Source organism: Coffea eugenioides, chromosome 2 (genome assembly GCF_003713205.1).
Source record: "Coffea eugenioides isolate CCC68of chromosome 2, Ceug_1.0, whole genome shotgun sequence".
In the NCBI taxonomy this organism is placed as follows: Eukaryota; Viridiplantae; Streptophyta; class Magnoliopsida; order Gentianales; family Rubiaceae; genus Coffea; species Coffea eugenioides.
The window spans coordinates 7,253,329-7,279,235 of record NC_040036.1 but is presented as its reverse complement, the minus strand read 5'-3'; the positions used below and the strand labels follow the sequence as shown (position 1 = coordinate 7,279,235).

The 25,907-nt window shown below is 37.4% G+C and overlaps 3 protein-coding genes across 4 annotated transcripts; 2 read left to right on the top strand and 1 right to left on the bottom strand.

The window, feature by feature from the left end:
* Positions 1 to 81: 81 nt before the first annotated feature.
* LOC113761004 (rop guanine nucleotide exchange factor 5) lies at positions 82 to 3,767 on the bottom strand. Its single transcript, XM_027303795.1, has 7 exons — positions 3,176 to 3,767; positions 2,549 to 2,665; positions 2,235 to 2,389; positions 1,840 to 1,914; positions 1,474 to 1,767; positions 835 to 1,191; positions 82 to 733 (listed from the first exon to the last, which is right to left on the bottom strand). Exons 1-7 carry the CDS (start codon positions 3,459 to 3,461, stop codon positions 251 to 253), a joined length of 1,767 nt encoding a protein of 588 aa, XP_027159596.1. The 5' UTR covers positions 3,462 to 3,767; the 3' UTR covers positions 82 to 250.
* A 6,832-nt stretch (positions 3,768 to 10,599) lies between these two features.
* LOC113764177 (60S ribosomal protein L39-3-like) lies at positions 10,600 to 10,814 on the top strand. Its single transcript, XM_027308259.1, has one exon. It carries the CDS (start codon positions 10,659 to 10,661, stop codon positions 10,812 to 10,814), a length of 156 nt encoding a protein of 51 aa, XP_027164060.1. The 5' UTR covers positions 10,600 to 10,658.
* A 6,471-nt stretch (positions 10,815 to 17,285) lies between these two features.
* On the top strand, positions 17,286 to 25,634 carry LOC113764174 (protein GUCD1). 2 transcript variants are annotated; one of them, XM_027308254.1, is made up of 11 exons: positions 17,286 to 17,458; positions 18,541 to 18,561; positions 18,646 to 18,813; positions 18,919 to 19,043; positions 20,415 to 20,526; positions 21,746 to 21,820; positions 22,438 to 22,526; positions 22,756 to 22,817; positions 24,233 to 24,305; positions 24,579 to 24,654; positions 25,359 to 25,634. In XM_027308254.1, exons 2-11 carry the CDS (start codon positions 18,556 to 18,558, stop codon positions 25,422 to 25,424), a joined length of 852 nt encoding a protein of 283 aa, XP_027164055.1. In that variant the 5' UTR covers positions 17,286 to 17,458; positions 18,541 to 18,555; the 3' UTR covers positions 25,425 to 25,634. The 2 variants fall into 2 exon arrangements, with proteins under 2 accessions (XP_027164055.1, XP_027164056.1); XM_027308255.1 differs by lacking the exon at positions 18,541 to 18,561.
* The last annotated feature ends 273 nt before the right edge of the window (positions 25,635 to 25,907 follow it).

Genomic DNA, 25,907 nt, shown 5'->3' with positions numbered 1-25,907 from the left:
TAATGTCTCGGCGTTCTTGTCACAATTGGTGGCTCATTGACACACATCAAGAATACATCTTTCTATCAGCAAACTCAGAAATGCAGAACCAACAACAGGCTAAAGTATTCCATGCTCAATTTAACATGATTGCCGGAGTACGGAATGTTTTTACTATGAAAAATCTTCTAATTAATGCACATCTGTAACAACAGTTTCTTTTGTTTGTTTTTCTCTGTTTCTATCTATAAGAAAACCAATTTGGCACATCCTACTTCCAAGCAGATAACTCCTTCTGCTGCTCAGCAGCTTCTAGGCTGCTCCGGCAAACAGTCCCTTCTGAAGTTTTGTTTGAAACAGAACTTAAGCCTTCGAGAAGAAGGCTACAGTTCTTTACCTTCAACTCACCACCCAGATAGTTTGTCAATACCCTCTTTACTCCAAGACCACGACGAGGAAGCTTGGTGCTACTGATAAGTGGAGTTCTCTCCCCCCTTGGAGAGCTTGCTCGCGGTGCAGGTGAAAAGTTGGGAGTGGTGAAGGCTGTTCTACAGGGAGTGCCTGAGACGGGCACAGCATATGGGTTTCCAGCCTTCCTTTGAGCAATTCTACTTACTCTTGGAGTTGATGACAAGTTATCAGACTGCCCGGTTAAGTCATCCACGTATAGTAGATCATCAATGCGTGCCACTATGTTGAAGGCTAGGCTCTCCAAGACTCTTGAATAGCTCTCCAAAATGGACATTCCAACATCCTTAAAAAGTCGTAAAGAGAGAAGTTTATGGCCAACATGATGAAACACAAACGACTCATGGAAAAAAGAATTTGCATAATTAAACACAACGAGAGTTAAACCTTATTGTACTGGATCTTGCTAACATCTAAAGCAGTTTGGCTAAGGCTAGGGAACCGCTGTTTTAAACCGAGCAAAAGATTTTCAGCTCTTTCCACAAGCAACTCTCGCTTATCTCCATCAATCATCAGTTCCTTGACCATATCCCAGGAGGACTTTGAAGTAGAGCGGCTATGATAAATCTGGTTCCTGGGACGCAATCTTCTGCGCCACACATAGATTGATGCCTCAACACGGTTGGCAATATCTAGGGCCACATACTCGGAAGACAGGTCCAGGCAATCGAGTAAGCACTCTGAAGAGAACTGCTCTGAAGTGATGTAACGATAAATGACATCCCCGAGACAGGATCTCCCATTCTGCAAGTAAAGACAGTTGCATATCACCTTTCAACAGAAATAATAACGCTACTACAGATAAGTTTAATTGGACAAAGCCTGGTACCACAGCAAATGAATTTTGAACACTGTAATCGATTTGCATGGTTGCTAAAAAAAAAAAAAGAATAAACCTTAGCGGGACGACTGCAAATTAGCCATGCAAAATGTAAAGCAATAAATGAACTTAAAGGTAATTTGAATGATGCCATAACAATTATGAAGATAACAATGAGAATTTGTGCTTTGCAACAAAGTTCAAACCTTTGGAAGATTTGCCATGTATGACTCTGGAACTTCCATTTCAGCTAAAGCTGTGCTGTTGATAGCCATGGCAGCTTTGAGAACTTGAGCTGCACATTCACGCTTGTGAATCAACTTCTTCCTTGTATCATCAAGAAGCCCACTAGGGTGGACTCGGGGCACAGGCAACCACCACTTGTCCTCTTGTCTCTGAATGACTTGACGAAAGGAGGCTGATCCATCTGCCTCTGGGGTTTCTACATCCTGATCAACATACCAAAACTCCGTGCTGGTGGTAAAACTGTCTAGTATTTCCTGCAAAATTAAGGACTTAGCAAAGTTTCATAACATAAATCAAAAGCACAATTCACCTGGAACGACTCTTACTAGAAGCAGATAGTCAAGTTTGCGCAGTGCTGGGAGGTTAATGAGTATATCAGTTCGGGGTCTGCTAGTCATGACCTGAAGAGAAGATATAATGAAAACCATAAGATATATGAGGCAAACACAGTGAAGACCATATAATGACATCAACTCATGCTTTTATGGCAAAATAGATGGATTTTTTTTTTTTAACTTCCTGTCGAAAAATTTTTGAAGAACTGTCTAGCATTCTATGCTCTTGACAAATTATGGTTCAGTAATATGTTAGTGTCAACGTAAAACTATTCAATGACTTTGCTAACATAGAATTCCGAAGTGATACAGTAACGGCATTTCTTGAAAAGCTTGCAACATTTCATTAAGATGCAATATACAATTGAAAAATAAAGTAAAACGACCTCAAGTTTAGTTCCATCAGGAAGTATTTGGACAGAAGGAATTAATTCCACAATGTGATCACTCACGGCAAGTAGGCATTCCATCTCTTTTTGCCACATCAACTTCTTTTCGGGAGGCAAAGGTTCCAACCTCCACAATTGCCCAAATACAGTAGCTACAACAATCAAGTTTACGAGAACATGGTTAATTGTACAAGTGTGCCAAAAATTGGAAACTGCAGTAACAGGGAGATACATAGACTCACAGATACAAAGCGTTGTCTATAAAGACCATCAAAACTCAAATAGGTAGCTTGCAGAAAGTGATCAATTACCGCATAGGTTAGTTAAGGCGTTTGAAATGGCCAGTGCTGGGCACACCCCTCTTCCACTTCCAGACATATCTTCACCAAGTAACAATTTTGCAAATTTTTCTTTCATCATCTCTAAATCTGTTCAAATCGAAACAATATATTAACAGCCAGCAATAACAGGAGAACAACAAATTAACAAAAGTTGTAAGTAATATATCATAATGCCAGAATCGACAAACACTAGAAAACCATTCAAACTAAGGAAGCATAAAACCGAAAAAAAAAAAAAAAGTTCCTCTTTGGCTGGGTTAAGAATTGTCTTACGGTAAGGGCAGACATAATTTAAATGTTCTAATCAATTGAAATGTTAAAGCACATCTACTGTACCAAAGCTAGTATTTTGGTTGAACTGAACTATTCATTCCCACCTATAAACAACAACAAAGATCAATGCACACACAAAAAATAAATAAATAAAAATAAAAGACCAGTTACCTTTCCTCAGGCGCTAAACATTGAAATGTCCAAAAGCTAAGAATTTTTCTTTCCAAAAAAAAAAAAAAGCTTCTTCTTGAAAATGAAAGGAAAATTTCTGGGAAAAAAAAGAAAAAGAAAAGGAGAGATAATCAAAAGAAGATGACGACAGACCTGAAACTCTGGAACCAAATTTCCTTAATTTGATCTTCTCATCGTCCTTGATTTGGAGTTTGTCTTCGTCAATTTTGAAACTCTTGGTGGGCGGAGGCTTGGGAAGAGGCCAACCTTTAGGAACCGGCGAAGAAGCACAGTCTCTCGCCTTGGCTTCAAAAGTGGATGCATCAGAACTCGATTTACTCGAATACGTGCTGCTGTTTTTGGACTCAGACGTTGAATCAATGTGCAAGTCTGATGAAGACCCATCTCTCTGTTTGCTCTTCTCAGCTAAATTTTCCATCTAAACTTTCAAAAATACATATAACCCAGAAAAACCCACTAGCGAGAAAGGAAAGATCAAAGTGAAAAATACTTTCTTTTTCAATTTGGTTCTGCATTCAAGGAGGCCATGGAAATGGGGGGAGAAAAATTCAAGTAGAATTAAGGTTTTAAAAATATATTTTTTTTGGGTAGTGATGCACTATTAAGGTTGTGTTCTGCTGAGAGACTGAGACTGAATGACTGATAACTGGGAACTGAGGACTGATTGAACTGATGTTATTCCTTCTGCTACGTCCAGATTGCGAAATTTGATTTTCAAAGTTGTTTTTGGCCAGGTGCCAACGTCTATCTGTAACAATCTAAGGAGTCCCATTCAAATAAATATTTGTTTAGTAACGGCCAGGGCCGTACGGTAGACGGACGTGTCAACGCCTTTGCAAATTTACAACCTTACCCTTTTGGATTCTGAGTGATGAAAGAAGTGGTGTTTGGGAAATAAGGGGTAAAATTGGATGCTGGCTGCTTAATTTTTGGTTGTTTTGGAATGTAATTAAGGGCTTGTTTGGAAGTGAGTTTTTTGGCCAAGTTTTTTAACAACTTTAGCTACAGGAACCCAAAAAAACTTATCAAATTTTTTAATCTACACACTTCAAAATATCTAATACACAAAAAACTTCTATCTTTCTTCTTCTTTCTCCCCCCACCCCATCCACCATACCTTCATCGCCGGCCACCACCTCTGCCGCCGTTTCCGGCGCCGGCCACCTATTCCGGCACCGGCGTTCCCAAATTTTTTTTTTCCTTCTTTTCTCCCTCCCTGGCCAAACTCCCCCGACCGATGCAGTAGCAGCAGTTACTTTCCTCCTGGTACTTGAAAACCTTTCATCTATCGAGAAAACCTACCCAGATTCCAACGAGCCTGCCTAGCTGACTTCTAAAGAGGTTGCATTCCTCCTTGTAGGCAGAGGCAGCATGAAAATGAAAGTCAAACACAAGCAAGTCAATCCAGCAGATGATGAAGATGACCAGTTCGTTTGAAAGAAGAGATCTTGATCAAATGGTCAAGCAGAAAGCACAATTGACTTCAGTCACGCCAACGCTACGGCTGACGGGGGAACAGGGGAACAGAGGGGGTGGGGATGGCCGGGCAGAGGGGGTGGCGGGAAACGGGAAACGAGAAGGGGAACAGGGGAGGGGGAAACGAGAGAGGGAGGGCTGGCGGGGGGGGGGGTGGCGTGCGGGGGGGGGCTGGGGGTAGCGGGGGCCAAGCTGGCGGGGGGAAGGGCTGGCGGGGGGAGGGGAGGCGCAGGGCAGCGGGGGCCAGGCTTGCAGAGGGGAGGGGGAAGGGGCAGAGGGGCTGGCGGGGGAGGGGGAGACGGGGGGCAGCGGGGGCCGGGCTTGCAGAGGGGAGGGGGAAGGGGCAGAGGGGCTGGGGGGAAGGGGGTGGTGGGGGGAAGGGCTGGCGGGGGAGGGGGAGGCCGGGGGCAGCCGGGGCCAAGCTTGCAGAGGGGAAGGGGAAGGGGCAGAGAGGCTGACGGGGGAAAGAGGGTGGTGGGGGGAAGGGCTGGCGGGGGAGGGGGAGGCTGGAGAGCAGCGGGGGCTGGGCTTGTAGAGGGAGGGGGAAGGGGCAGAGGGACTGGTGGGGGTGGCGGGGGAAATGCAGAGCAGAGGAGAAGGGGAAAGGGAGGAGAGGAGTGGCGGGAGGGGGAAGGAAGAAGAAGAAGAAAAAGAAAGAGAGGAAAGAAAAGAAAAAGGAAAAAAAGAAAAAGAAAAGGAAAAGAAATTCACCTTACAAAAACTTTTACAAAATTTTTTATCTTACAAAATCTACTACAAAAAAATTTTTCACCTTACAAAACTTCTACAAAATTTTTTCAAAAACTTCTACAGTGCACTACAGTAAAGTTTTAGACAAACTCCCAAAAAACTCAGGTTCCAAACAGGCCCTAACTTCCCGAGCAAATATATAGAAAATTTCAAGGTCAAAAAAAATTGATTTTAAAATTTCATCCAGCAATTAATATATTTTGGAGCCATTTGAGCTGAAGAGGTATAGTATTTAACAAGTCTAAAAACTTCACTTGGTAATGGGAGAGGCCTGGATTACATATGGTTAGAAATAGTGGCAGTGTGGATAAGTACCAAAAGAAAAGTTTTTCCTAGGATGAGAAAAAGTTTAGGAGGAAAAACTTTAGGTCTTACAAAGATTACTATAGTATGTGGAGTGTGCTTATCCCCATAAATTTCCTATAGAGAGGATTACATGTAATTAGAGGCGTTAAAATTGGTGATTTGGGCGAGTTTGGGTTGGGTAAAATTGCTAACGGGTATAAGTTAATCAACTCATTTATATCCATTTAATTAGATGGGTATAAATGGGTAAGTCAAAAAATGAATTGGGTAATCCAATTACCCATTTATTTTAACTTTTTGTAAATTCATTTTTGCAAACGAAGTTATCAATTTATACCATCCTTTACACTCATCATTCATTTTAAATATTTATTTATAATACTCAATAAACCTAATTATCAATTTTTTTCCATCTGTACTCTATGTTGTAAAATTACATACTATTTAATAATTAAACAATAAGAATATAAAAATTTGAACTAAATACTATAAAAATTAACATAAAAACGTAATTCAAAAATTTTGAACCTCTAACATTTTTCGTGTGTAAATTTAAAATTTCATTTTTGAAAAGTAAGAAAATAGGTTAAAACTTGTCATAAATTGGTAATTAAAGATGGCAACGGGGCGGGGTTGGGGCAGGCTGCCTACAAATCTCCCCCGCCCTCGCCCCATCCCCCGTTCCCCGCACCCCCGCCCCGCTTCCCCCGCGGGTGCCCCCGACGGTCTAATAAAAATGTTATATAATTTATTATAGTTAAATTTTAGTAAATAATCAAGTACTAAAATATCAATACATCATCAAATTATTATTCATTGTAATTTCACAATTGAAACTTATAAAAACAATCAAACAAAAGTTATTTGCATACAATCCAACATGATGAAAATAAATACAACTAAAGTAGTCAAGTTTTTACTTTTGACACAAATACAATCATTAGTTCATTATTGTGCTTGTGTTTTTTTTTGAGAAAAAAAATGTTATTGTATTAAGTGTAATTAGGGATTTAGTATAACCAATTAATAATTTGTATTAGTACACATGTATAATTATTAGTATAATTGATAATATCAATTATATTACATATACTAATATACATTATATAATACATATAACTAATAATATCATTATCATAAATTTGTAACTAATTAAATTATATATTATATATATACATATATATTTTATATATTTATTTTTTTAAAACGGGTGGCGGGGCGGGGGTACACTCCACTGTCCCCCCCCCGTTTCTCCCCGCTCCCGCCCCCGCCCCATTAGCCCCCCGCGCGGGCACCCGCCCCCGTTGCCATCCTTATTGGTAATGCTGAAAAATGAGCAAGTTAACAAATTAAAAGAAAATAAAACCAAAAAATAATAATAATAATGACACAAAAGTAGTTAACATCATGATAAAATAAAAAAAATTGAAAAAAAAATAGGTGGGGGAAGAGAGGAGGTTTGGGGAAAGACAATTTTAAATGGGTTAATTGGGTTTGATGGGTTACCCAATAATACTCATTTATTAAATGGGTATTATTGGGTAACCCATTTATATCCATATACAAAAATTTAAGATACCCAAACCCATCTATTCATGGGTGGATGTGGGTAAACTTAATTAAATGGGTTTGTTTGACAGCTATACATGTAATATATAACTTTACTTACCAACACTAGGATAAAAGGATACTACTGTTAATTACCACAATAATTACTTATCTTTCGAGGTAAGGAGTAGTAGTTGCTTTTTCTTTCTTTTTTGGGTAGAAGGGAGAAGTACTTGCACCGATGAGCAAGAACAGTTATACACCTCTTGTTCAAAATTCAGATAATTTTTCAAGTATAGATGACGCTCCTCCTTTGTTCAAACTATGTAGAATTCAAGGTTGCAGAGGAAGTCATAAATGTGATAGCATGCAGTATATTATGAAGCATAAATGACGGGAATAAATGTGTATGAACTTTGAAATTTGTAAGGTTAAACATGGCTGCCTGAAATCCAAACCAAGCAGTTAATTTCTGGATGGCTTGGGGACCCTTCCAAACTCAAAGCAGAGGAAACCCCAATAAATGAAAGTGTTGAAAACTTCAAATAAGCCGGTGAAAGTTTAAAATTAGGTGTCCAACTCCACATATCACCTAACCCCGGTGACCACAAAGTTTGATTCTTGAGAATGCTGGATCGAACTTTATAAATTAGTACTAACATTTCATTATACGAATATGCTATCAATTCCGCAGGACATATATTAATTAGCATTAAGCACGTTTTTAATCTAAAACCAAAAAGTTTATTGTTGTTGGAAGCTTCACTAATCTTTTTTCTTTATGTGTGTTGTGAGTTGCACTACTAGTGAAGTAGTGATGAAAGGAAATACTATTAAGAATTTTCCCTCAAAATGAAAAGGGGGTAAAGCATCAAAATTTGATGTTATCGATCATGATTCATGAGGACCACAGACTAATAATTGTCTCAGGGTACAAGCTCGCGGTAGATTTTACTATCATTTATCAACGATCAGTCTTATAATGATGATATCGGAAGTTGAAGCACTCGAAACATAAATGTTGCATGCCATTAACTTGTGACATATATACACTCCATCATTTTACAAGTATAGCAAGTCAACAATTAAGCGTCTTTTGATGATCTTGGATTTCTCACTTAGCTCTGTTTGAGCCTTTGACCACAAGTTTAATTAGGTGTGTTTGTGGAACGAAGACCCCAAGAATGTACTAACGTTTTTAATTAATTAATTTCAGTCCATTGTATAATAAATGGAGCTACAATTTAGAGTTCCAATGACTCTTTTGTAGACCTCGGTAGACAATTAAAATAAGTTCGGTGATAGTGATACCAATATAAACGCCAAATGAAGACGTCTTTTGATGAAAAACACAGGCATTGTTCAATTGTCAAAAAGCTTATTAGGCTTTGGTTTAATGGAAAAATAGTTATGGTTGAGCAGTTCTCCTACTCAAATTGAAAAATACGGTATGTTTCAATTTCAATTTGGTGGTTCACTAGTCTAATCTGGATGCCTATGATATTCTCCAATTTTGCAAGAGAGAGTGCACAGGTTATCAGCAGGCAGGATTAGACATTCATTTATGAGTTATCTGTTTGGATTAGCTGTTTTTGGGAATATATTTGAAAAATTTTACTGTAACAGTGTATATGAAAAATTTGTACCATAAAAATTTTTTGAAAATTTTGATATATTGTATGGATGAGATATTTTTTGAATTATTGTGTATTACTGTAGCATTGTCTTTGAAAAACTTGTTTTTGAAAAAATGACTAATCCAAACGGTGGTACTTGAAAATATATCTCATCACGCCTAAAACACATACTACTAGTTAAGCAGGATAGGAAATCGAACCAGTGGGCTCCTTGCTTTCTAACATCCCGTTCCAAAATTAATTATAACGTAAATCAAAATTGTGAAGTTTAGGAAAAGGTAGCATAATTATAATCAAGTCACGCCAGCAGCCAGTCTGAATTTTTTCATATATTGCGGATAGACGACACCAAGTCTGATAAAGGATGCGTGGGAAGTGCAGGTTTTAAATCTCAGTCTTGTCCAGTCCAGTTTTGAGGAAACAAAAAATTAACCATCATCCATATGCTATATACTCCAATATATCTACAGTTTATCCAACCAATGTACGAGTACTAAGTAGGGTGCAAAGCAGCTTTTCTTTTTCTGCATTGTCTTTGTTAATTAAATAAAGTAATTCCCCTCCTCTTAGGAATTAAGTAGGAGTTAGTCGATGTCTCGTTTGGTTGATTAGTTCTCTGTTTTTTGGTTGACATCCTTTTGGTCGTATTCAACTCTACTGATAATTGACACCTTAACCTATTAATGCTTTCCTCTGTTGTTGGCATGTTGCCAATATATATATATGGTCTTCTAGTTCAGTTCTCCTCTCCGGTGAGGTAAGTAGAATGTGTCGCCGCCTATTCTCTTGTCTCTATAGACTACAACATATACTGCCTCATCACAAGTCATAGCGGTAACTTATTAACAAAGAAAGAAAAAGGGAGCGGCAAAAAGTTCCAAACGGAAACGGCTAGCTAGTTAACAACTGATTTAAACGAATGCAGAAAAAGCTAATCAAAGACACCGTGCCTGCCTTTTTGCGCTTTCTAAATTTCCCGTTGCCAACAAAACCCACAACCTTTATTTGACTTTCTACCATGCAAAGGCCGACTGATTCCTCCCCTCTTTTCTTTTCATCCACCAACTTTAGCTGCCAGTCAGTAGTTGCATTTAATTTCCACTCGACGATTGGGTGGCAACTGGCCTTTTGTTTTTTGAATTCGACGGGCACCCATGCATGCATCAGAAATGAAATCCAGTGGATAGATAGCTTTTGAAAACGGGCATCTTCTCCTCTTCAATTTTGAAGTACTCCTAACAAACAGAAGCCAATCCCAAAAAACAGCGAGTTTGCATTTCAAAGTCATCCCCCGCTTTGCATGCACGTGCAATTGCTCCTATACATCTCATTCACGACTGTATTGATGGCCTTTTATTCAAATCAACCAACCATCTCTGCCGTACCCATAAAAATTAAAAAGGGTTTGGAATTTAGGCGCAACGAAACGTGAAAATCAAACTACATGTTGTTGTAAGTTCATTGAGGATTGATCGTGTACTATCATGGCAAATAAGCAGTTGAGTGCACTTGCGATGTTGTGTTGTTGCACATGTCATGTGTCGTTCGTCCATCAGCAAATAAGTCAAAGGGTGTAGAAATGTAGTTGAAAACTAAGGGGGTGCTTGGTTCATGCTCCAGAATTAGAATTGGATACGGAATGAATTATAAAAAATCAGTATCGGTATAAGCTCCTGGTATCATTGAAATCACCACTGCTTGGTACAATTTTTAGTGGAATAGGTATCAAAATTATTATTGCATTTTTGCCCTATCTTTTTCTTTTGTTGGGTTCATTCACACGGGCCTTTAGCAGCAACCGCCAGTCATCGGCCGCCTTGCCTTCAACCTATCTGCAGCTATTCTGAAGCCAACCCATCCTCCCACCGGAGCTCTCCTTCAACTTCCAGCAACCGAAGATGCCGTCCCACAAGACCTTCATGATAAAGAAGAAGCTGGTGAAGAAGCAGAGACAGAACAGGCCCATCCCTTATTGGATCCGCATGCGCACTGACAACACCATCCGCTACAATGCCAAGCGCCGCCACTGGCGCCGCACCAAGCTCAGCTTCTAAATCTTTTGCGTCCGCCGTCACCATCATGTTACTTGTATTTGTCTCGAGCTTTTTTACTTCTGCCGCCACTTTTTTGTTGTAGGTCTCGATCGAATTTCATTTGATTCGAAGTCACAAAATTAAAACTTTAATTTGATTGAAGAAAAAAAAAGAGGGCGAGGAAGGAGTGATACTAGTGAGAGGGAAGGTGAAAGTTTTTGAGATGTTAAGTGATGGCAACAAGAAAAATTTTTAGATGCCATGGAGGAGGAGACAAGTGGTGGGAGGTGATGAGGAAGACGAGGGAGGGTGACGGGATGAGGGTGAAGGGGTGAGTGGATAAAAAAAATGTTTTATAAAAATTATCTTGGAATCAAATATAGGAATTAACAAAACCCACCAAATCACTCAGGAATGGAGAGTTGCCAACTTTTTAGAATTCATTCCAAAATCTTCAATCCCATACCTATTATCCAAGCACTTAAAATGGACATCGTTCCAAATCTTGAATCCCATACCCTCAAGCCAAGCACCCCCTAATATGTCGTTGTTGGGCAAAGGAGTTTTTGGTCAAGGTTGTCTCCTACAAATTTTTTAATAACTTTAACTATAGTAATTTCAAAAAAAATTTCAAAATTTTTAAATCACACATTTCAAAATACCCAAAACACATAAAAAAAATTTCATTTTAAAAATTCTTCCTATAATTTCTACAATAAGTTATAGTAAAATTTTAAATACTTCTACTGTAGGTTACAATAAAATTTGAAATTGTCAGGATCAAACGCTTACCATTACACCAAAAGCTATAGCTGTTAGCGAAGGCGCAACTTTATTTTCTTAACCACAATGGCAGCGCAAAATACCGTACCACGCTTGGCCAGCATGATGGGCTGCATCCCTGGGTGCCACGGGCTGGGCGGTTAGTTCCGTCGAGCCGGTATCTGAGGGATGTTGCTGATTAGGCCAACAATCCCTCCCCCAACAACAGTCAGGGAGACTCGAACCCGCGACCTCGCTCTGATACCACTTGTCAGGATCAAGCGCTTACCGTTGCACCAAAAACTATAGTTGTTAGCGAAGGCGCAACTTTATTTCCTTAACCACAATAGCAGCGCAAAGTACCGTACCACGCTCGGCCAGCATAAAGGCTGCACCCCTGAGTGCCACGGATTGGGCGGTTAGTCCCGTCGAGCCGGGATCTGAGGGATGTTGCTGATTAGATCAACAGAAATAAACATCCAAAAAATTCATTTGTCAAATTGGGCCTATATATTCTTTCTGTCTCATGAAGATAGGTTTATTTTCCTCCTTTTTGTGATTGTCTCAAATTATAGGCCTATTTTCTCTTTTTTTTAATAAAAAATTATTTAATCTATCAATTTGCTACTATCCCCGTATTTAATGTACATCCTTATCAACAGATACACTATTCTATTGATTGATGAACCACTTTAGCAGTAATAAAAATACAACTAAAGTAAACGTACTAGTATTAATGGGCCAGCACAAGAGGAAAGTATTATGTAAAAAATGATTACATTAACTATATTAATTTACACTTCTTGATCCGTGTGATAGTGGAGGGAGTACCTTGTTAGCATTAGGTAGTAAATATAACTACTAATAAGTAGTCATAAAATTGAAAAAGAAACAAAAAGAAACAAAAGATTAGCCAGTTTGACAGCATTTCATAGTTTAATTTTTCATCAAGTTCCTCGGCTTGATGTTAACATGATCCGTTGATACCTCACCATTCAATATAGGGTGTTTAATTTCATATGGAACTAATTTTAATGTTTGCTCTTTCAGCCTAGTATCTAGATGCTTTTGTTGGTTGTAAAGCAGGTAAGATTAAGGGTGCATTTGATAAAATTTAAGTCTGAAAACTGAAATTTGAATTCATTAAATTATTGAATTGTTAATGTCTAAATTTGATACATTTTGAGTGTATATCATATTAAATGATAAGTGAATAACTTATCATTTATTTTTTGGTTCAAGTTTTGCCTATGAAATCCAGTGTCACTTCATATGTTCAATGTTTCGTTATCAAACGCATCTATATATATTAATATCTGAATCCATTAAATTTAAATGTTAAATTAAATTATCAAACAAAGGCCTAACTCATGAATCCAACACAAATGCCCCAAGTCCTGGTGTTCTCTGACGTAGGTAGCTTGTCCATTGGTGCCTAAACTAATTAGGAAAATATTTAAACCGCTCTCCAACTTCCTTAGAATGACCGACTCCCTTTACAATTTTTTATTTATGGTGTGCCGATCCGCCTAAAACACACATCAAGAGCAATATCGCCTGATTGGCACCCTAGTTTTTTATCAAGTTTTTTAACTACTAGTTTTTTAACAACTTTTGCTACAAGAACCCTAAAAAACTTCCTAAAATTTTTTATCTATACACTTGAAATATCCAAAACACAACAAAAACAAATTTCCTTCCCCTTTTCTTCTTCTTCCTCCCCTACCACCACCTCCGGCGCCGATTTTCGGTGCCGGTGCCGGTCTTCTTTTTTTTTTCCTCTCCCCCTCTTCCTCCCCTCTTGTCTTTTTTTTTTCTCTCTGCATCTCCCCCATTTCCTTCCCCACCTCTCTGTGAAAAAAAAAGAAAGAAAAGAAAGATGGTGAGAAGCAGGAAAAGGAACAGGAGAGGCTGGGGGTGGCGGGGCAGAGGTGGTGGCGAGGGGAGGGGGAAGGCGGGGCAGAGGGGGTCGCGGGGGGAGGAGGTGGCGGGGCAGAGGAATAAGGCGAGGCAGAGGGGGTGGCTGCTGGTGAAGTTGCTGTTGGGGGTGGCGGAGGCAACGGGGGGAAGAGTTTTTCACCTTACAAAAACTTCTACAAAATTTTTTCAAAAAGTTATACAGTGCACTACAGTAAAGTTTTAGACAAACTCCCAAAAAATTCAGGTTCCAAACAGGCTAATTTAAGTGTCTAACCAAATTTTGGCGGTCATTATGGCGTCCAAAAGCTACTTTGGATTGGTAACAGACACACGACCCCATACTTGGAATCCAGAGTCCAGCGTGCGTGTGCCTGATTTGGGCCAAGGCGAAACCCTACCTTTTCTGGACCTTGATTTAACTTCAGGTGACGCCTGCATTTGGGGCATGCCGCAAATTTACGGGCAAGAGACCCAGACCCGCGACCACGTACATCGGGGACATTCTTCGTAACCATTTGAAATAAATTCTTACTTTCCTTGTGCGCAAAATTTTGCATTTCCTCTTTAATTTTTTTCTTATAAAAAGTTTTTCTTATGAAGTGTTTGAAAGGTGATTTTGATTATTTCTATTTTACTTACTACGAACTACATAACATTTTCTTCTTTCTGAAAATTAGATTCCTCAAAATTTTGATTACTTAGTATTAGACCTGGCAATTATGCCCAAAACCCAATAACCCACCCAATCCACCCACTAATTTGAGAGGTTGGGTTGGGTAAGTTGGGTATTGGGTCAATTTTGGGTTGGATAATAAAAATCCATACATATTTTGGACGGTTTGGATATTTGTGTTGGGTACCCATTACCCAACTTAAATTAAAAAATAAATTAAACGCAAAATGCATCAATTTTGTGGCCACTTCAAGATTTTAAAATTCTCATCAATTTTGTGGCATCAAACGCACTTGCTTTATAGAAAATAAGGGAATCATTAGCAAAAAAATGTGAAAAATGTCAGGACTACCTCAAAAAATTCTCAATGAAGATAATATATTTTTCTTAAGTGCTTTTTGATTAAGTTGGAATGACATTTAACTTTTATATTTGTATCTATCAAATAGACATGTCATAATTTTTAATCTTTTTTTTTGTAATTAAAATCTAATCTAATTAACCGACGGAATAGGCTATCCGGCATTCACGGACGAAATAGGTTATCTAGCATTCATGGACAAAAGGTACTAATGTTTCTACTTAAATGTGATAATAGAAAGTGATTAGAATTGATGAAGGTACAACCAAACTTGATGATATACTAAGCAGATGTCTAGTTGCATAGAAAGTAGGAAATAGAAGTTGACTAGAGGCAATGAGAACGCAATACGAACACGCATGTGGATGCAGATGAAATTTCGACTTGGACGTACAGATGTTAGTAATATGTAGATTTTCAATAGCTTTGGCTCCTTTTGGATTAGCTATTTTTTAGGGTGTTTTTAAAAAACTTTGCTATAATAGAGTTTTTAGATTATATTTTAGAATATTTTCAGAAAATATTTTGGGATATCTAAGAATAGAAGAGTTTCTAAAATATATTTTGAGATATTTTTTAAAATTTTAAAAAAATTTAAACTAATTTTTAGATTACCGTTTAGAATACTTTTTAAAAATTTTTATTGTATTTGAAAAATTAATTTTTAAAAAACACTGCCATCCAACAAATTTTTATTTTTGACTATTGGAAATTTACATGTTAGGTGGGATCCACTTGACACATTAAATGAGCTCGAGTGAGATCTTTGTATATCTATCTATGTCAAACTTTTTCATTGGTTCGGGAGCAGCATGTCAAATAAGGGTTAAAAACAGAAAAGCCCCCTGTGGTATAGCAATCATACAGAAAAATCCCTCGTGGTTTCATATCATACTTGTTGGTACCCTATGGTTTGAATTATTCTGAAAAGTCGACGGAAATCGTCAAATGTAAAGCATTTGTATTAAACGCACTTGAAAGGCACGTGTTTCTTGTGAAAAATAAGTTTTTATCACAAACTTTCACCGGATATTCCTATTGTACCCTTCACACTTTAAATTTGGCTTCATTGGCTTTGGCTTTGCCATTGGTGGCGAGTTCCTGCTCGAGGCCGTCGAATAGCTCGGTGTAGCTCTTCTGGAACTCCGGGATGACGTGGTCCCGTCGTCAAAAGTGAAGGAAGCAATCAATTTACCTCTTGGCCGGATGTAGTTACTTGGATCAGCAGTAGCAGCATGGTATAGTATAGAAGGAAGGAAGGCGGTGACAGATAGTGCATTTAACATTGTGTCTGCACTTCTTACGAGTAAAACGTAAATGTATGTGGATTTATGGGGGAGGCAGCCTCTGTTCTTAATGCTTTTTTCCACTAAATACCAAGTCCGCTTGAATTAAGTACGACTCGTACAACTCTGGGTGGATCATGGATGGTCCTGCTTCCGCTCCGCCTGGGTGATGAGTGTACAAGTTATATAGTATCTCATCTTTTACTCTGGACGACTTTAGCGTAAGCAGGAGGAAGACTTTGGGATCAAGGTAGGAGAGGATGCGATAGCTGCCGGTGAGTTCAGTGGAGAGCATGAAAGTGCCGGTGAAAAGGTCTTTCTTCTCAACTTTGGAGACGTCAAAGAGGACGGGGAAGCTCTTGCCGTCGAGCAAAACGATGACGTTCGGGTTGTAAGAAATGAAATGACCGGGCGGCATGTTGGTTTTGAAAACCGTGGATTGGTACTTCTGGACCCGGGACTTGAAGTATTCGTCTTTGCCTTGGTTGTAGAAGTAGTCGAGTCTGTCCTTGAAGGGTCCAATGAAGGGAAGCCGAGGTGGTGGGGAAATTGATCGTGGTCTTTTCAAGGGAAGTCGAGGTGGCGGAGGAGGAGCTATGGGCTGGCCAGTGGTGGGAGCGGCAATTTGGGAATAGACTTCAATTGAATGAAAGTGGTACCTTTGCGTTTTTAGGGTATTTTCGTCTTTTCACTCAACTCCGCCAGTTTTAACGATTTTTGTCAACTTTTCAGAATAATTCAAACCATGGGGTACCGACGCGTATGATATGAAACCACAGAGGGCTTTTCTGTATGATAGCTATACCACAGGGGATTTTTATGTTGTTAACCCGTCAAATAATTACTCTGAAAGGATAATAAAATCAAGTATTTCAAAAGAATTTAAAAAGTGAGTGTGTGTTTGTATCTGTAAGTGTTTTAGTGTGTGAAAATATATCTATCTATGTGAAAATTAATTTATGTGCATGAATTTTTTTTTGTATGTGAAAATATATTTGAGAGAGTTTATGTATCAAAATCTATTATTTAATATATTGGGTCATATTTGGGTCATGAGTTTAAAATAAACCCAATATGACCCAATCCAAAATTAACCCAATCTAAAGTTGGACGGATTGGGTGTAACCCATTTAAATGAAAATCCAACATCAACCTGCTCAAAACTCACCCAACCCGCCCAATTGCCAGGTATACTTAGTATGATATCATTTAATGCATTGAGAAGACTATCATAGGCAACTAAAATAAATCGTTTTTAATCTCTAATCGCATTTTTTATTATGTAGTATTCCTTAGGGAACAATTATTGTGGATTAACAACACAACCAATTGCCACCTGCCACCTGCATTTTCTGTCATCTTTAGAATATTAAGACAAAATATTTTACAATCTAAACCTATGTGCTACACGCTAGGACATAAAAGATAAATGAAAAGATAGATAACAGGGACCCACGAACTAAAACATAAATGTTTCAGTAAAGATCTTGAATCATTCAACTGAGGAGGCAGGACCAGGAGAATCAAGAATGATCAATCGAAAAAGAACCAGAAAAGAAGAAGCAAGAATTTACACCAAAGGTTCATCCAGAGAGCCAGCGCGAGAGATAAAGTATTAAGCAACACTTTTATCTTGCTTCATCAATTCTTAAAAGCCAGGAGGGTATGTTTTCTCTTCCCCTCTTTTTTTTGTTTTTTGTCTCCAGCAACGCTTTTGTGTACACTGAGTGCCCTTTAGGATGTCTGTTTCATTATTGTCTTGTAATGCAAGAATTTACTTATTTGTCTTACTAATTTATTATTTGCAATACCTATCTATAGGATGGATGGTGATATTCTGCCTTATGTTTATTTGTTTTTGGCTATAATTTTCTTTAAGGTTGTTAAATTTGATTAATTCGGTTTCTTTGATATGATCATGCCTCCTGCTTGACTTTGTCTATTTTATCGGGTGTCTTTTGCTGAATTCTGATGGCTTTCACTTTTCTTGGCGTTTGGGGTGGGATTTTGCAATGGTTTATTTGTTTATGAGAATTGGCTGTACTTGACTCAATCTCTCGCCATACCACAGAATTGCCGAAAACCATTCGTTTTTTACCTGATTTTGCCTGTCGTATGCTACCGTCTTAATGAGAATTTCATGTATCAGGAACAGTTCTGATAGAAAGAGTTGTTTGTTCTCAGAATATGTTATGATGCTATTATCTTCTAGTAGAGAAGAAATTGCAGCTTGGATAAAGGTGTAATTTTGGATAAAGGTGTAATAAGCATGACTAGGTTTCTCATGACAAAGCTGACTCTACAAAGCATGTGTGCAGCCTTGCCTTTAGGTGTGAGCAGACCCCTTTATTTTATTTTTTTATTTTTATTATTATTTTTTTTGTGTCTGTGTGCTGAGCTTTCTCCTGTTTAGACAAACATTACAATTAGGAAGATAAGAGAAGACCACAAAGGTAGATGGAATGATGTTCCACAGTGACTTTTGTTCATGAGCCTTTTGCATGTCTGACGGCTGTAACAATCCCATGTATTGCTTTGGTTAAACTTTAACAGCTTTACGACCTGCACTTGTTTTACATGTTGCATTACTTTTAGTGCCGGATTAAAAGCCGGAGTGAAACTGGGTCAAAATTGAATTAGTGTACGGCATTCCTGATCCAGACTGTTCTGAATTCTTAAATGGTGTGTCACCCTTAGATTTTGGTATTATTTGCTCAGTTGATCCATGTCATACTCCGTTTGCAGTTGTGTAGCAAGAGCATGAAGGTGAAGACCTTTTGTTGAACAATTCTATCAAGCCAAGGAAGTGGATAGCTTGCACTGACCTGTGTTCTATTAATTTGGTCTTAGATGTGGCCTCTATATCTTCTTTTCAACAAGTTTTTGAAAGCAGAAGAAGAAAATAATCAGGGACCACCTGGGACTTATTTGAACTTGGTCGAGTCTTACCCTTTTAAGCTGCTTTTGAGCAAGGAGAGGTCCAAAAATGACACCTTATGCCATTCAGGCTCTGTTGAAGTAAGTCAATTAGCAAAGCTTCATTCAGTGGATACTTTTCAAACTACATTTTTTGATGCTGTGAATATCATAGTTCGTCCGTCACATGCTGTTTATGGTTTTAAGGTACCACACATAAACCAGCAGTACACATGGGATTGTGGACTTGCTTGTGTTTTGATGGTTCTGAGAACTCTAGGCATCAACAGTGGTGATATTCAGGAACTGGAAGGCCTCTGTTGTACGACAAGGTGCCATCTATTTCCATTACTGTGCCAGCTTTACTAATGTTCTTTCACAGAAACATACTTTTCTGCTGCCCTGAATGCCCCATGGTCCAGTACCTCACTGTTTGCTCTTTTTGTCCATATACTGTGTGCCTCTATGGCAAAACCTTTGCTGGGATATGTATGACTTTACATATTCACGATAAGAACTTTTAGGTGAATTTGTGTAGTTGGGCTTCTTATAATTACTTGATTAGCACATGAGGAATCAAAGATCTAGAATTCTGTAAATTCATAATATGGTGAAACTTTTTGTTAAATTGGTGAAAAGGCAGTGGTACGAGTTTCTTGCTTGAAAAGTCCAATCAACCCACGTGATCTAGATTTCAGAAATAGTTGTATGACATTTATATGCCCATACGAACGAATCTGAATAAGATATTGAAAGCATCTTTAGAATGCCAAGGTCGGCCATTTGTAGTAAATCTTTGTTGACTAGCACTTATAAGAGCTTATCTTGGAAAGAATACATATTGACATGTTGTTCTCACATCTCATAAGCTCCTTGTTCCTGCAAAATCAGACAATTTTCTTGCTGAAGTTACCTTTGAAACTGTTTAATACAAATTAAACAAAACACCAGAAAAAGGCTCTTCAATTACATTTTAATATTGAGGTGTCAAGATTGCTGGATTTTATTTCTTCTTCCCCTCAGGCCATTTTTATGTGTGTTGTTGTTTATCTTCTGCAGCAGTTCATTTCGTATTATGAAACTTATGGCAAAATGCATGAAAGGATATCAAGGTTATTTGATTGTGTCTTTTCGCTAAAGTTGAGTTCAATAGAGTGCTGTTTTCTAGAAAACATAGATGGAATATTTCCAATTTTATTAGGAACTTATGTTTGACCTTCACAGGTTATCTGACCTGGAATGCAGGGAAAGGTGAATGAGCTTTTTGCTCACCTTTCATTTGTCTTTTCAAAGCTTCCATCCCGGTTATCCCACTTAACTTTGTTCTGAAGTGCAGGTCCTCTAATGATTGGATCATTTTGTAGCTGAGTTTTTGTGATTCGAATGCATATGAATGTATGTCTTGTGTAGAGATTTAACTTCTTACATTCCTTTGCAATCTGTATCGAATTGATGTTTGCATTTCTAAATTGGAAACTGCTATATCTAAAAGTATTAAATTTTTAGGTCAGAATGAAAGATATTTGACCCCACAACATCCTACTTTCTACTCACATGCATTTGTTGATAGAATGGGACCTAATTATTTTATGCTTCCTTTTTAGAGTATTATATCTTCCTTTTTTTTAACACCATGTTAAGCTTTTATGGCTATATTGTTGACGGTAAATGCTCCATAAGTCTAACACCATTCTTTTCTGCAGTATTTGGACAGTTGACTTGGCATATCTATTGCAAAAGTTTTCAGTTAAATTTTCCTACTTCACAGTAACGTTTGGAGCCAACCCAAATTTTCTTGGGGAGACTTTCTACAAGGTGATGTCCAATTTTATGAATGAATTTGTATATCTGCAATAATCTGCTTGAATTTTTAGCTGCTACTTTTGAGGCTGTTCAGGTGGAAGATAGCTTTTTTTTTTTCGGTTTATGTATCAGTTTGAGTCTTGTGGTCGCAGATATCATTAAGATGCCTTTTGAACCCTTGAAGAATTTTACGACTGGCTTGTACCTGTTACAACTTTTAACTGGTTTACTGCCTGATTGATTTTTTGTTTAATATTTGGCAGGACAGTCAGATATTAGATTATGACTACTCCAACTCTCTCTCTCTCTCTCTTTGATTTCTCTAGTAACCATATTCTACATGCTGGAATTTTTGCCGCTGACCTTATTATAATAATTTGACAGGACATGGATAAAACTGTAAACCTTTTATATGTGAAATAGTTTTGCATTGGCTTTTTGTAAATCATCAGTTTTTCAATGGTAAACTGGACTTGTAAAACTTTTGTTTCAAACTCTAGTTCCCTAGTTCCGTGGAAAAACCTTTATGTATTAAGGTCCAACAGACTGGGGATTCTGATGTGTCTCACTGTATAACACTTCTTGACTGTTTAAATTGATAATGGCTTAGAATTAAGCCTACATGTTGAAATCTGCAGCTTCTAAGTCTGCCGGTTACCACCTTTCTGTTCCGACCTGTTATTGCCTGTTATGGCATATTAGTTTCCATTGTCTGTTGTGCTTCGCTTGAATAATTATTATATTTCAATCATGATGACCTTATCTAAGTAGCCTTTTATAAATTGGTTGTCTAAGAACAGCTAGAGCAAATATGCAGAAGCACGAGTTTTTGTTCTTTGTTTCCATATTACCCATGCTTTCCTCTTTTTTTTGTTTCCTTCTTTTTTCTTTTCTTTTTTGTTGGGAAAGATTTAGATTATTAGATTGAGCTAGAAGAGTGGTTTTTCCAAGCCAGAAAAGTGGTTGTGTGTTTTTCCTTGGGATCTGTAAGGTCATTTAGTTGCGTGGTCTTATTTGTAGCCATCTTTTTTTGAACCCTTCAGCTTTGTATTACCGCATTAATTCCACTCTACCTTTACTCTGTTTTTGGTATTTGAGGTTAAATACTCAAGACGAGAAACTTAAGTAGCTAAATTTATCCAAAGCATTTTGGCATTGGTGTAGCTCACTTACTTTCATTAGCTTTTTGTCATTCTGCATGTGCTGTTTTCTCAAAGAAGAGCTTTTGCAGGACCAACTTCCAAGTGATCTGCTGCGAGTTGATATGCTATTTAAGAAAGCACGTGATGCTGGAATAAATATAGAGGTAACTTCGATTCTTATCCTTCATTGTTATAGTGTTTCCGGAGATTCCATGGTCGGTCCAAACAGCATCTCAACATAATAGTACTAAACTGTCAAAACTAGAAGAGACATTACGGATTAATGTGGTGTAACATTTGGAATTTACCAATAAAGTAGATGAGGTGATGAGGCCACATAAGTTTGATGTCAGCCTTAAGAAAAAACTTGATAATTTGCTCTTTAGAATAATGGCTTCCCTCTCATCTTCTCCCCCCCCCCCCTTTTTTTGTCTGGTTCCTTTTATTCAAAGAAAGAAAATAAAAGAAGATATGTGAAAAGGAAATTAGATAGAGTACTCATAAGCAGCCATAAATAATGGAAAAACAAAGCAAGAACTGGGTAGTTGATCTTGATCTTTGCATTTTTATCTTCTGTATGTTCAAGCATCTAATATTTATTTTCAAGTCTAATCACTAATTCTTTTTGCCTCTTGTTCCTTTCTTCAGAAAGGATCTGAATTTGCGTGAATCCAGCTTTTTTGAAGTATATCTTGTTTGAGTCTCTGTTCATCTGATATTAGACATGTGGAATCTTTTAGTCTCTTCATCCTTGTGAAATCACATCTTGTTTGTTTTACAGTGCAGATCTATTAATGGAGAAGAAATTGCGTCGATGGTATTGTCTGGAAATTATATCGTAATTGCTTTAATTGATCAGTATATATTAAGGTATATCATTTTACTTCTTTCCAATATATATTTGGAAAATGGCCTTTCCACTTTGGGTGTCCATTCATCCATTTTGACTTTAACTTTGGCTTTAAGAAGAAGGCAGCTGCCCTGCATCCTTTTTCTCCTATGCCTCTATCGATGCTTCAACTGAAATTTTTCTTATCAAAATCTTATTTTAAGACTGATTTTTTCCCTTTTGCATTTCCTTTGTGATACTTCTATGCAGTCGATCTTGGATAAAGGATGTTTGCATATCGGGCATCTATGATGATTGCCCAGGTTATACTGGTGAGAATCGTTGCTTTTTCTTCTTAGGTGTCCTTAACTTCTGAACTTGTTATCTTTCTTTCAGTAGAAAAATGAGTAATATAATCATATATTTCCAAAGATGAAGTGCTCTTACCGGCTCACATGGTGCTTCATTAAGAGTTTCGGAATATGGAGGATGATGTGGAAACTTTGGAAATCCTGACCATTCTCAGAAATGCTTAGATTGTTTTTTAAACATCCAATAGCTGCATATCACACATGAGATAGAGAGATCTTATCTTTAAACTTTGTTATAGAATATTTGGTGTATCCAACTGGGTAAACTATCATTTTTCATCATTTCTTGAAGGCTAGAAATATTTTGCCATTTGTTTGTTATAGGATTACATAGTCAACAGTCTCAAATATATTAGATACATGTCTATATTTTGAAATAATTGGAATAAGTTTCGAGAACCAACCTACTTTTACAGCACTAACTTATAAGACTGGATTGTGTTTAATTTTCAGGAAAAAATCACCTTGATTTAGGAATGAAAATGGAGTTCCAGTTACTTAAGCTGCTGCCGTGGCTTAACTGGATACATTTTTTCTGAATGTTTCTAGTTAATGAGCATCAACAATTCTCACTCACTCAACCACTGGATCAAGTGGAACAGATGTTCCCTTAATTTTTATTTATGGTTGCACCATTATGCACAAGTCAAGCATTCTTTGCCCCTAGCAGGCATATTTTACCTTAAATGTCTCGTAGCTATATCATTCTTAAATTTTAAACCGTACCACCTACTAAGAGACATCCTTGCAACATTTCTAATGTACTGTTTTGGCCAAAAGAGTTGTGATACTCGTGCTCGTATCTGAAATACAAATTAGTGAAGGAATTGAATTGTGTTAGAATTAACTATTAAGAGAATATATTTGTTTAAGAAGATAATAATCATAAGAAACTGAAGCGCAGTTGCAGATTATGTGAGCAAGTAATACCTTGATGAGATGGTAGGACGATTACAAGCTTGATGTTTAATGGTTCTGATAGGTGATCGTTATGTTCACAAATTTTCATTGATAGAAGTATTGCAAGCTTGATACTCTTTAGATATGATACTGATCTTCCAATTCAGTGATTAATCCCCATGATTAGTATGTAAAGATAGTAATTGTCTGTACTCATTTTAATTTGAGATCATCGCCTGTGTAATTTTGGCTGTTAGTTTAGTCCTTGAAACTAGGTCAACCATTTATAACAACAAGCACATGCTTTAGCTTTGTCAAAGTTGTAGGATCTTCACCGTAAGACCTTGTTTCATGGTGAATTTATTGTTGAACTGAGCTCTTTTGCTCTCGACTGACCTTCAGTCTCCTCTTGCAGTCTTATCATTTTACTTGTGTCAGTCCTTTTTATTTGTGAATTTGGTTGAACGATATTGCAGGTCACTATGTCATAATTTGCGGTTATGATGCTGCTACGGATGAGTTTGAAATTCGGGATCCTGCTAGCTCAAGGTTTCTAATATCATTTGATCATCCCCTTATCGGGTCTGCTGTATGTGTGTGTCTGTGATGTATGTGCATTTTTTGTGTGTGTCTGCTGTATGATCTTCCTTGCTCATGTAATGACTGGTTTGGTTTGTTGATTCTGTTACATGAGTTTTACTTGGATAGTTGTTCAAATATAGATCTTGACTACACTGAATGGATATGTACAACCATTTGTTGTCTGAAGAGCAGCATTGAAGCAAGCTTGTTTAAGTAACATCTACTGTACCTAATTTGCAGCAAACATGAGAGGATGACGTCAAGACGTCTAGAAGAGGCCCGCAAAGCCTTTGGCACTGATGAAGATCTTCTTTTGGTAATCTATTTCCATAACAAATTTCTGTTCCTTCACTTTCATGCCTAAAACTTGGACATTCTTCTGTATCTTAATTCTGAGTTCAGTTATATCACTCATACGCTACTGCATCTTTCAAAGCCTGTAGCTATTTGACCTCTCAAACTATTTTCCTTATAGAAGTTTAACCTTAGTATTTGCAATGCCTATTTCAAATAACCTTATAAAAAGGTGTAATTTATCATCAAACAAGCAACATTTCCTATCCTTATCCTCCATTATGAGCAAAATGGCTGCATACAAGTTTTGTGCCGACTGCAAGCTGCATCCCGGTTTATCTGAATATGGATTTGATAATGGACAGGTCTTGTCATTTATCTCCAGTACTTTCAGTTATAGATCTGCACTCATGCATCTTGATTATTACAGCTTTCTGAGTGCATCAAGAAGGACCTATATGCCACAAATATGTTATGGTCATCTTAAGTGTTCGCTATTCGAGCTTCGATTTTTATCCTGTTCTAGCGCTTTCTTACTACATGAAGTCTATTACAATATTGGCAAAGAAAGCTTCATAATTTAAGCATTGAAGCGGAATTATTATCATTTTTTAAGTCTATAGTGACCGAATTTTTTACTTGTTTTCATACGGGCGTAATTCTTTTGTTAGATAATATGATTGTGCTCTGGAAGCCACTGAATTTGGGTATTTTATTTCTATGCAGATCTCCTTGGAGAAAGAACAGAAGGGCAGTAATCCTTTTGGGTCACTATTTCCTCATAATTGTTGAATGCTGATATTTCTGGGATCTGGCAAGCCATCGGTTGCATGTGTAGCATATGGCAAAGCTAATTATGTATAGTTGTAGATTGAGCAGATGGGCATTAATTGATATGGTCATTGTATTACCCCTCGTGTAATTGGTTCTCATTGATAAAATGAACGGAGTATAAAAATTCTTCTAATACACTGACAGTATTATATACTGTTACACTTGAATGTACGATATATATGTAAAATTTGAGTTTTAAATTCAAATAATATGTTATGTATTTAATGATAAAAGTGTATACAAGATAAATAATGTAAGATTAATCCTATTTATTAACGTTTGACAATTATCTTTTACAAAAGAAGATATTATTTTTAGATATGGAAATAAAAACAAATAGTTGGTTTAATGGGATAACTAGCAATTAGCTAGATACTCTCTCTCCATTTTTTTTGTCACAACGATAGAATTCTTATAAGTTAATCTAACCTAATCTAGGGG